The sequence below is a fragment of the Eurypyga helias genome, unplaced genomic scaffold, assembly GCF_000690775.1.
Source record: "Eurypyga helias isolate BGI_N326 unplaced genomic scaffold, ASM69077v1 scaffold43327, whole genome shotgun sequence".
Classification (NCBI taxonomy): Eukaryota; Metazoa; Chordata; class Aves; order Eurypygiformes; family Eurypygidae; genus Eurypyga; species Eurypyga helias.
Genome location: NW_010263161.1, coordinates 1 through 11,963, shown reverse-complemented (window position 1 = coordinate 11,963; position 11,963 = coordinate 1). Strand labels below are relative to the sequence as shown.

Genomic DNA, 11,963 nt, shown 5'->3' with positions numbered 1-11,963 from the left:
TGTTAAACAGCACAGGTCCCAAATAATGGGTAACAGTGAGAACAGTGGGCTCTTATACATGTTTCTAGGCCAGCACAACCTTCCCCTTCCCACCCCACCCCCATGAATGTACCTGTCCCATTCTTTTCATTTTTGGCTGCAGCACTTGTCCGCTTTGGAGTCCGCTTTTGTTTTTTTGCTAGTGTTCCACTATTGCTCTCACTGGGTCTTTTTTGACCTAAATGAGAAGGGGGGGGAAAGACAAGATGCCTCAAATACTTCTGGTACTAACAAGCTCTTTTTATAAGCAACAAAGAAATTTCATACCAGCTGACAACACAAACAAGTAAATCGTAGCAGAGTAACACCAGACTTCAGAGGACTCCAGAAATCATGGATTTCACGGGAAATGCTCACCTTTCTCTCCGATCTCTCTCTCTTGCATGGCTAGACTACAATTGCTTGACATGGTACTGGCTTCAAATCCATTAGCGGACTCGCTTTCACACAGACCTTCCTGAGACTCCTCTGCCACGCTGTCGACTTCGATAGTCACGTCACTTTCGCTCTTGATACTGCGCGACTCATCCTGACTCAGCGCAAGAGGCGAGGCCGCTGCAAAGCTCGACGGGGCGGTGGGGGCTAAGGCAGACGGATTTGAGTTTGAAGCGTTAGGGTCTGGCTTCTCTGATCCTGTATCTTCACTGCTGCTCTTCTCCTTTTCATCCAAGTCATCCAAGTCTACTTCATGGCAGAACAAAGTTTCGGGGCCAATCTGAGGCATTGCATCATCCTCCTCTTTTACGGGAACGCTCTCGCTTTCTTCAGATGGATGTTCGAAGTGCTCACTCCTCAGCTCCTGCCCATGCTGGACCGACTCTGCCACCAGGGATGGCATTTCCTCATTTTCAGCTCTGAGGGACTCGTCAGCATTCAGCCCTCGACATTCCTCCGCGCCGGTACATTCACTGCTCCTCTCTTCGGATACGATATTTGGCACTTCCACCTCACTCTCTCGACGATTTCTCTTCTCGGGTGATGCCTGTTCCAAGATTTTCCTTTTCAAAAGCTTCTTATCTTTTGCAGAAGGCTCTGTTTCACTTTCCGGAGTGCTGGCAATTTCTTTACAGTCCAAGGAAGACATGTCTAATCTTTCAGGTTCTGTAAGAGATTCATTTGCCACCTCTTCTTGGCTTCCTGGTGAAATCTTCGCATTGTCTGAAGAGGGATCTTTTGTCTTGCTCCTTCGCCCTTTTCCTTTCAGTGATTTTTCAGCCTCTCTTTTGATTTCTTCTATTTGTTCTGTTTTATTTCCAAAAATCTGAACAATTTGTTCGCTTTCTTCAACTTCCAGTTTCAGTGTTTCTAATGGCTGCACTTGAGTCCTGTCATTTTCTTTCAGTGCCTGAGGAATCTTTGGGTTTTCTTCATCTAGCTTCTCATCATGCAGTTTTTCACCCTTTTCCAGTTCGGAAGTTTCTGGAGAAAATTCTTCGTTCAAATTCTTTTCAGATGATTCATCTGCTTCACTGTCAGATGAGCCAGAGTCTGCAAAGAGGTTTTTTTTAAAAAAAGAAGGAAACAGCACCCTTAAATCATCAATTCCAGCACAATTTCTTTTTCCAACCACACAAAACCTTCCCCCCCACCCGTCCAGTAATCTACAGTATTAACATCAGTTTACAATAAACCATTTCAAACTTCAAAATTCTGTATTATTCAACACCCTTATTACACTTGTTATTTCTTCCTCAAAATTGGTATGAAACCACAATAGTAGTAGTACTTTCGCTACCTCCCAAATAAACCAATATAAGCAAATTACAGTTTATAGTAGCAAAAACACTCATCTAGATTCCCATGATGTACCTGGGGATAATGCCTCCCCCACCTGACATTACGAAAACAAAACCCCAGCCTCCTCCCTTCCATGCACCCCCAAAACAGGAAAAAACAACCCCTTCCACACCACAATATGGACATTTCATTGCTAAACTATTGTACGAATCACGCACCACATACAGAGCAAGCATCGTTACGTTACCAGAAGATTATGCAGGGACCTGTGCTAAAAGGAGACAGTGATTTCACTTCAGTTCTTGGTCACAGAGGCTTAGAAATACCAAAAATACCGCTGTCATTTGTATGTAATTAACAGCTCTGCTGGATGATGGAGAACTGAGGGTGAGGACTTAATTACCACAATGAAGACTGTCATTATACCACTAGATTCGGTCTGTTCAGGATTAGGACTGAAAGACTTTGGCTAAAGAATCTGGAATGACTCCCATGCCATAGCTCTTCTGTGAGCAAACTGTGCTCCTCAGCAGCGTCAGCTCAACTACTTCCTCAGTAGAATTCACCAGGAGAAAAAAAAAAAATAAAGTAGTAAAAAATGAAAATCAAACCTCTTCTCAAAAAGGTACTCAAAAGACCCCTGAAAAGCATACGTGGGACTGAGATCACTCACCGTTTGATCCTCTATCAGAACCAAACATTCCTGAGCTACGTCTCAGGAGCTGCGAGGCGTTGCTAAAATCAAAATCGGAAGTATTAATTTTTGTAGCGCAAAATCTGCGCCAACACCCGTGTTTTGTCATCCTGCTTTGTTGGCTGACTGGTTAAGTGGGCCTTTCAAGCTGCTGAAAGCACCGTGCTCGCTGAAGCTGTCACGCTAACGCACCGCGTGACGGCACTGTTTACATGCGCTCCCAGGCCAGAACACGAGTGCGCCGGATGTACCTTCTGTTCCATTTGGTAATGGTGAGGAATCTGACAAGTTGTTCCGTGCACCTCTGGCTCCCGATTTACCTTCACTATTGGGCGTTTTGGATAAACTGCAAGACGTGTTTGATGGAAGAGTAGATTTCAGAGGGGGTCGCCCACGCTTTGATTTTTGCCTCTCCTCATCCTTCCTCTCATCCTTCTCACCATCTTCTTTATTCTGAGGGGAAAACAGTGAGGTTTTAGTAAAAAGTTTCACTGCTCACTGTTAAACTTTTTCTCTTTTTGCTTTACACTTGACTGTGGACTGAGCAACTTGTTATTTTTTTTAAAATAAGGAACAGTGATAATCAGGAAGTATTGTACTGTAAGAAACTTAGTGAAAAAAAAACATTACTTTTGTTTTTTTCTTCTGTTTTCTCTTTGGTCCTCCTTTGTCCACAGGCCAGATAATGCGATCAGCTTTCACCCACTCATCGTATCTAAAAGTAAACAACAGCACACTGTTTCTACTGCATATCAAGAAGCTTTTGCAATATGAGGAGTAAAAGACTGAGTTACAGGAAATATTTATCAAGGAGAGGTAGGAGAGCAGAGCCCACGTTACAAATGCATGCAGTACCTGGCGTTAGAAAGATGAACTACATTCCTAGCCCACAGAAAGATTTATGGGATGGGGGAAATGGAGAGGCAAACCTCCCAGTCTCCTGCTAGCAAAGCACTGGAACTCTGGGGAGTGTCTCAGCTGTAAAGTCTGTCAATTATTTCACATCAGGTACAAAAGGCGGTTTTCACCACACCATGCCTCAACAGTAAAATATACTCTTTTTAAAAGGCTTTTAGATTAGAGCATCAAACTGGTTGAGATTATGAAAAAAACACCAGTAGTTCTCAAAATCTTCTGAGTTATTGATAAGGTAAAAGGACACATGTAAGTACTGAGGGATACCCCCCAACCCCAAACTTTATGTTGGCACATAGAGAAATTTGCTTAGTTTACTCAGAAATGTATGGATTTGGAACATCTCAAGAAGTGTTCCATTTTTAAAAATGATCGATTTTGTGGTCTTTTGGTCTATCACAATGCCTTGAAGAGCAACAACAAAAAAGCCATTTCTGCAGAATTATTGAATATAAAGCAGGGCTGCCAAGAGCAGCCTGTGATGACTTCTCTGTCGCCCTTTGCTGCTCAGCCCTCTCTACACGTAACAGCAGTTCTGCATAATCCAACATCCAAAACAAAAGTAATTGTCTTGCCAAAATTCCAGTGCTTGGTACGCTTCACTGTGGACGCCTTCACCATTACCAGCGAATCCTTTTACACCAAGGCTGATAGTGGTAACCCGAGCTGACGCAGCCAGCGGCAGGGATACTCCTCTGAGGAGCGAGGATCACTCGCTCTAGGCCGATGGAAACTTGGAAACATAGGAGGAAGTATATGCTGAGACATCAGTGCAACCGTGTCCTGCCATGGACAAAATCACTAACACTGAGAAGTGAAACAGAGTCACATCCTCTCATTATGTTGATAATTCAATTCAGAGCCAAGTCACTGATCTTTTTTTCTTAATAATAAAAATTCTTCTGCAAATAATCTTTTCAAGAAAGAAATTAAAGGCAATTTGTTATCCTCACCTTACATTCCACCCATAGTAATGAACTAAATATAAAACTTCTCCATCATCAATTTCTGTGCTTTTAATACTAGCTTCATAAATTTTTTGAGTCTTTCCACGTCCGTATTTTACTTTCACTTTGGTTCCAGTCAGGCAGGGTTCTGCATCCTCCTCATCCTCTTCACCTTCCGATTCTCCCTTGTTCTCAATTTCCTCCCTGCAGTAAAGAGTATTTAAAATGCCCGCTAATTAGTGACAATCAAAGTTTCAACATTTAACTACAGCAGCCAAGCTACTGCAAAAGAAAAAGGCTGCCAGAAAAAACGTTCTCGTTTTCTGTGCCCTGCACTGCCTCTAGGCTGGAGAACGGCTTTTTAAACCAAGAGCAGGACTCAGGGAGAACAAGGGTAGGTACCAGAGAGATCCAGAAAAAATTGTTATATTTTAAACGCAATTTATTAACTGTGAAACAACCTCAAAGCTTAAAGATTTTTTTTTAATGAGTATTTTGATAATAGAAGAAGAGGAGTAAGTTGACTCACTGTTTGGCTCCTAAATAATCCAGGAAGAACTAACTTCAGTTTTTAAAACAGACTTGATTTTGACACACTATTAAAAGATTAATAATAAAAAAAAAAATATTTCTTCTGTAGTTTGCCTAATAGGCTACAGTTCACTAACAGTGCACAACAGTTTGAATGGCTGTAACCGTGAACCTCCCACAGGCACGAATACCATTCCACTGAAACTAACTTGATTAGAACACTGTTTAACCAAGATGAAAAGTGCTTACACAGCTCTTACTACCTGCATCTACCTGTTACTACACCTGTGTCTAATACTGAAGCATTCCACTTCAGCATATTTTCAAGAACTGCAATCTAACCTATTCTAATCTACACTTGTCTCCCTATTTCAGGATGAATTTAGCATAATGTAGAAGTGAAACTTCCAAAAGTAACCAAGAAAGAAACTACTGAAAAAGATTATGATTTCCTATGATAGCCTCTCCGATGATGAAAGGCTGAGAGAGTTGGGCTTGTTCAGCCTGGAGAAGGGAAGGCTCCGGGGAGACCTCACTGCACCTTCCAGTGCCTGAAGGGGCTACAAGGAAGCTGGGGGGGACTTTTTACAAGGGCAGGGAGTGACAGGACAAGGGGTAACAGGTTTAAATTGAAAGTGGGGAGGTTTAGATTGGATATCAGGAAGAAGTTCTTCCCGCAGAGGGTGGGGAGGCACTGGGACAGGTTGCCCAGAGAAGCTGTGGATGCCCCATCCCTGGAAGTGTCCAAGGCCAGGCTGGATGAGGCTTGGAGCAACCTGGTCTAGTGGAAGGTGTCCCTGCCCATGGCAGGGGGATTGGAACTAGATGGTCTTTAAGGTCCCTTCCAACCCAAACCAGTGTGTGATTCAGTGATTATGGGCTGCTTTTAATGAAATATATTTGCTAGTTCATCTCCCACTGAAGTCTATCTTCTTGTGGCAAACAATTAAAAGAGAGAGGACAAGCACCATCAGCACCACCTAAAGAAACCTCTTTGATGCCTTAGTCGTCTGACACACCCCTGCAACCTGCTGCACCCCCACACTGCGCCTCCACTTGAGGCCTTCCTGCACTGCAATGGGATTTTTTGGACTGCGCAATGACGCTTTCGTTAAAGTAACTGTGTGTTTTTCCCACTCTAGCAGATAATGTGCAATACCCCTCTCTCAGGCTTTATTCAGTATCTACCTGTGTCCACATCACTTAGCCATATGGACAAGAAAAACAGGTAGGAAAGCCAGCATAAACAGGCAAGACACTACCCTTGACCACAGCCAAAGTTAGCTAAGAAGAGCTCTGCTTTGGTAATTAGTCACCTGCTCACAACCCACTTGTCACCAGGGCTACAAATGCAATTCAACTGGGTCAAGCTTAGTCTCTGCAGGCTGTTTTCCCTCTGCCCTTCCATGTCTCTCCATGCCCTCTTCTTCAACCTACCTCTAGATTTCATTCAAACTCCTTCTCCTTGGCCTTATTAGCTGGTCCCCTTCCTGCTTGCCTCATCGAGTATCAATAAAAACCAAGCTGTAGGCTCATCAGCCATCACGAAGCACTTAAACAAAAGCACGGGAGAAGAGGGGCTCTCTTCTCCCTTCATATGTCAACTGCCCAGAACAATCTGCCCCAACAGTTGCTCATGCACCCAGCACCTGGCATACTTACAGCCTGGTCTACTTGGTGTCTGTACGTACCAGTGTGATAAACACCAATACAACCTTGCCCAGACCTTTGAGAGAATGAAAGTGAAAAATACTGTCTGGCATTTACCAGAAAAAGATGCTTCCATCAAGTTCAGCAGACTACGAGCCTGAAATAAAGTTTTCCCTTTCCTGTCTGGCTGAGTGAATTAGGTCCCTGATTTCTGGTTGGCAAGACCTCCAATTCTATGTATACTCCTGCTCGGAGTGTGGCCCAATCCTGCCACAGACTGACTTGTAAGAAGGTGATACAAGTTAATGTTTACCTCTCCCTCTGCCTCCCTTCCTCTTCATCTGACTCTTTATCAGAATCCTCCTGTTTTTTCATTTTTTTCTCTTTTTGCTTTGGTGTAGTTTTCCTCCCAAGTGGAGTTCCGTTTTCTTTCTTTTCTGCATTCTCAGGTGCTTCCTCTATATCTTTGTTTTCTTTGTTACTGTCTTTTAATTTTTCTTGTGTTTTTTCCTCTTCACTATCTTTTTTAGCAGGTGTTGTGTCACGGGCAAGCCTTCTTCGTCCCTAGAACACAAATAAGATCAGTTTAACGACTCCTGTTGACTGTTCTCTAGAATACAGCCTCTCCAAGTCTCAGCTAAAAGCAAAACATACTATTCCTGTACAGAAGGGCTGGAGATAATACCATAAAACAAAACATGCAAAAAAAAAATCTTAAGATAGTAAGTTAAAGTCTTGTTATCGAGGTAAAAAGCAAAATAAAGCCGTGCTGCTTGGTGTGGAATGAAGAGGACGAGCTTCTGATTAACTTCTGGAGGATTTCAGCAGGTCTGTTTGGATGAGTAAGGTCTGTTGCCCTGACAGGACCAAAAACGCTTTGCTCAACTACAGCAACAGCGTTAAAGTGCTTGTATAGGACTACTGGGGAAGGCATCGTCTCTACCTTCAGTCCTGACAGCCACCTGTTGATTCTGCAGAACAGCAGTTTGTCTCCACTAGAAAAACAGTTAAGCACAGCTTTTTTAAAATGGTACTTTGAGTAGCTGGATAATTGCTGTCTGGGACTATCTGTAACTGGCTCTTGGGCATCTAGTACAGGTTTATCATTCTACTATTAAAAGTGTCTTGATAGCATCATTGCTTTGTAATCAGAACGTTGAAAATAAATTATGAATGCAAGACCCATTATCTGGAGGCCATCCAAAGATGACAGTAATGAAGGCACTATAATCACATTTCACAGGAGTATAATGGTAAATACTTTGGGAAACTAATCATTCATCAATAGGTACCTGGTGACTGGATTCATAAAGTAATAAAATACATAACCAAATAATAGTTAATTATTAACAAATTAACATAAAGAGTCAATGATAAAACAGGAAAAAAAAAATCTTCTCATGTCTTTTCCCAGGGCCATATGCGTGCCCGAGAAGCTAGTTTGCAAGAAGTAGTTCATCAGAATTACATTTTAGCCAAACAAAATCCTTACAACTTCAAGAATTTAAAAAGTTGTCATTCCCTGCCCTTCAGTAATCATGCTCTATTAAGGAATACAAATGTCCTTTGATCAGAATTAGCAGGAGGGCTACAGTCATATTCAACTACCTTAACAGTATTCTGGTGTTCCACATCAGGTTCAGTATCCACTAGCTGATGGGCCACTGGTCTTATCTATGCAGCTACTAATACAACCTGCACCTCTACAGCATTCAAAGACAAAGGAAGACAAAACTTAAGTGTGCCCCCACCTCTTTTGTCTACATACTGTAAAACTGCAGTGTTTCTTTTAATAAAAGATGAGATATTGTGATAAAAACCAATTCAGATGAATGGGTCTTCCTTTGTGAGGGTGACAGAGCCCTGGAACAGGCTGCCCAGAGAGGGGGTGGAGTCTCCTTCTCTGGAGACTTTCCAAAGCCACCTGGACTTGTTCCTGTGTGATCTGCTCTAGGTGATTCTCCTCTGGCAGGGGGGTTGGACTAGATGATCTCTAGAGGTCCCTTCCAACCCCGACCACTACGTGACTGTGATACTTAAAGCTGTAGCGGTCCCTTGATACTCCTGTTTCTTGCCAGAAAGCTCCAGATTCCATGTGTCTGCGGAAATCCGCACCCACCAGCAAGACTGTCCTGCTGAGTTTCACTGTGCTGGTGATACACAGCTCCCAGCAGCTCCCAAGCCATCCATGAATCGAGACATATCTCCCATCCAACAAAGCCTGAGCACATCCCATGGGTGGTTTAGCATATGAAGGAACAACCAAAACTGGTCCTATTCACAGGCAGAACATAATTAGCAGTAAACACCAACTCTGAGTTCACAAAACCCTGTCCTACCTTGTACAAGTACAATCACTCGGCAAGGAAAAACTCATTATGCGAACGGCTCGCGATACAAAGGGGTTTTGTTAAGCACTAAACAGAAATCAGTTCAAACCACTTACCCTTGGGGATCTCAGTTCTATTTCTTCTTTTTCACTTTCACTGCTAGAATAGTTTTCTTCCACTTCTTTAACTTCTGTTGGGGGCATTTTTGGTTCCTCTTTTACACTTTCCTCCATTGGTTCCTCGTGTTTCTGTATGTCTTCTACCACTTTTGGCTCATTGTGATGGATGGTCCGAAACTGAATGTTTGCAGAACGGCAGTACTCTTCAAAACCATAAAGATACCTACAGATACAAATGAAGTCTCATTTATATTTCCTGGTTTATTTTCTATTTACTGAAGTGCATAAACCCTATTATCCTGCTCAAAAAAAAAGGCAAGGAGAAGCAGTAGCAAGGAGAAGCAGTAACTTCAGGGATAAGGAGAAAAAAAACCAACCCAAAACAAACCCAAGTGAACAAAAAATAAAAAACCAGGGGAGCTTTTGAAGCGAAACAGCTATGCACACAAGTCAATGGTGAGAAAGAACACACATACAGGTGCTCCCCAGCAATGTAACTTTGTCCCCATCCAAGTAAGAGTTCATGACAGTAAAGCCCAAGAACACGTACAGTGTTACGCAAACGCCAATGACAGCGAAAAGCAGCCGACTGTTAGAACACGGGCACACTAGCAATTACCAGGCAGTAACAAACCACCATGCATCAGCTTGTTCTCTGGTAACTGCCTGTGTGCACACTCTAATCCAGTGACAGATGAGAGAATTAGGAACTAGCTTACACCTCAAAGAATAAATACGCAAGTTACAACATCCTACCACATGTCCATACAACATCATTATTTCCACTGTAAAAGCCACCTAGGACATATTTACCAATTACTCTTTTTATGATAAACACTCTCCTCCGTAGAACACAGACCTTAAAATATGTGCCCAGTTCAAATCCCACTGAAGACAGTCTGAACATTTTCATCTTCATCAACATTACCATGAGTTGAGTCATTAGTCATCCCTATTCATTCAGCCGAATTTCCTTAGGTTTGAGTCAAGAGAACCTCATTCTTCCCTTTTACTCAAAAAGCCCAACTGTTTCTTGTCAAACTTCCAGGAGAATAAATAATAAAAACAATCTTTATTTAGAAAATGAGCTCGAAAAGTGTAATTCCTAAAAGGTCTCCATTTCAAAAGATAAAACACAACTGAAAATACAGGCGTTAGAATAAAAAGATTTACCTTTTCTTTTTTTTGTTTTTAATACACGCAGTGATTTTTACTACTTAACACTGCCACATCCACCACAGCATGCACATAGTTACGCCCTAAAGCCATTATTCTACAGGTTCCACACAGATGACATTTAAACAGGCAATCTGAAACATGTCTGTCTATATCAACATTTTTCAGGAAGGTAAAGAAACGGGTATAAAATTCTCCTCACTGCACTCAGCACCTACAGGCTGAGGACAGAATCCATCCTTGTCAATCACCACAAACTGCAAAGCTGAATTTGCCAACACTTTTTTTATGAACATCATCGTTGTGCTCTGAAATGGCATCATCACCTGCTGAAAGCGAATGCTTCTTGCTAAGACAGTGAGCGGAATGCTAATGGTCAGAACAACAGAAACTTAGGCAGCCCTGAGCACTCCCTCCCTTTACGCCACCATTTCAATCCTCAGCACTGGAAAATGCTCAGAACGGCTTGTTAGCTGAAGAACGCTAAATGCTCTTTCAGTAAACTCTCAAAAATTGCTCAAATATCGTACATGCTACTTAAGGGAAAAAAAAAAGGAAGAAGCATTTTTGCCATGATACAGTACGAGAACTTACTTTCTATAAGCGGTTTTTACATTGTAGGAAGCAGCCGAGTTCAAAATAGGAATGCCAAGGTCCATATAAATTTGCTTCCATACAGCACCACTCTCAATCTTTGTGGGGAAGAAGAAAAAAAGGAAAAATGACATCTACCACAGCCCCAAGCCACAACGTTTAAGAATGACTAGACATATTTAGTCCAGAAAGCATCCAACACTTACGCTGTCACATCCACCCTGCTGATACACCAGTCTAAAAAGTTTGAAGAGATTAAGGTCCTTGTAGCCCAGAACAGGTGGTTTATTGATAGGAGTACCTACACAAAACCAAACCAGAAGTTAGTTATCATACAGAACAGCAAACTGCTTCTTCCATGCCTTTAGCACATGTCTGATTACCAGTATCTTTCTACACTTTAAAGTCTGTATTTAATAGTTCTAGTATATGTCACAAGTCAGTAGTTTCCAACCACCAATGAAGGCTTCACCCTCGTTTGAACGCATCCCGTATTTCTGGGTGGTTTATTAGCATACTGGCACCAGCTGCTTGATAACTACAATTCCTCGACCTCCTTTTCTGATTTGTGCCCATCCAACTGGCTGCATCCCATTGTTCCTCTTCTGAGCCAGGGGACAGCCAGAAGTGCAGCAAGCTCTACAGAACGCCTGATGGACGCTGGAGTACAGCAACGTGCGAAGAGATTAACTCACAACGCTGTGGTCTGAAAGCGGTGGGGAAGAAGCAGCAGCAATGTTGGATTAGGAGGGAAAAAAAAAAAAAGAAAACCAACCAACCAACCACAAACAAACAAAAAAACACACACACCCCCCCAAAAAAAAAAACCCACAGGCAAATTGTCAGAATGTGAAACAGCACAAAGACCTAACAGGACAGGAATATTTGGGACAGTTCTGGGGAAAAAGAAAGAACTCAAATTGGATCACTGATAATGACACAGAGAACAATAATTAATTGCAAAAGGAGAAAGCAGAAGTGACTTGGGGCAAGTGGCTGCATTATGTAGTCAGTATTCCTCCCAGCAAGGAAGAGTATCAAACTTCTCCCCTGCTGCTTCTCATCTTCCTTCATCTCCGTGCAATTATATTTGGAATAATGAAAATCATTTTACAGGACTTTGGCCATACTGTCATGACTACACAAACCAAAACATTCAGACTGAGAGAACAGAATGTAGAACAAACCTGGTGGGAACACAAATTTTGCTGTAAGAACAGGGCTGGGGCGG

General features: G+C 42.3%; 1 protein-coding gene across 1 annotated transcript; it reads right to left on the bottom strand.

Annotated features, from left to right (window-relative positions):
* Positions 1-112: 112 nt before the first annotated feature.
* Positions 113-11,033, bottom strand: ARID4A (AT rich interactive domain 4A (RBP1-like); the record flags this gene model as incomplete). The annotated part of the gene is made up of 9 exons (XM_010155950.1): positions 113-217; positions 397-1,527; positions 2,722-2,923; positions 3,101-3,185; positions 4,339-4,536; positions 6,827-7,077; positions 8,960-9,185; positions 10,733-10,830; positions 10,939-11,033. Coding segments are annotated over 9 exons (2,391 nt in total), but the record flags the coding sequence as incomplete, so codon positions are not given.
* Positions 11,034-11,963: the final 930 nt, after the last annotated feature.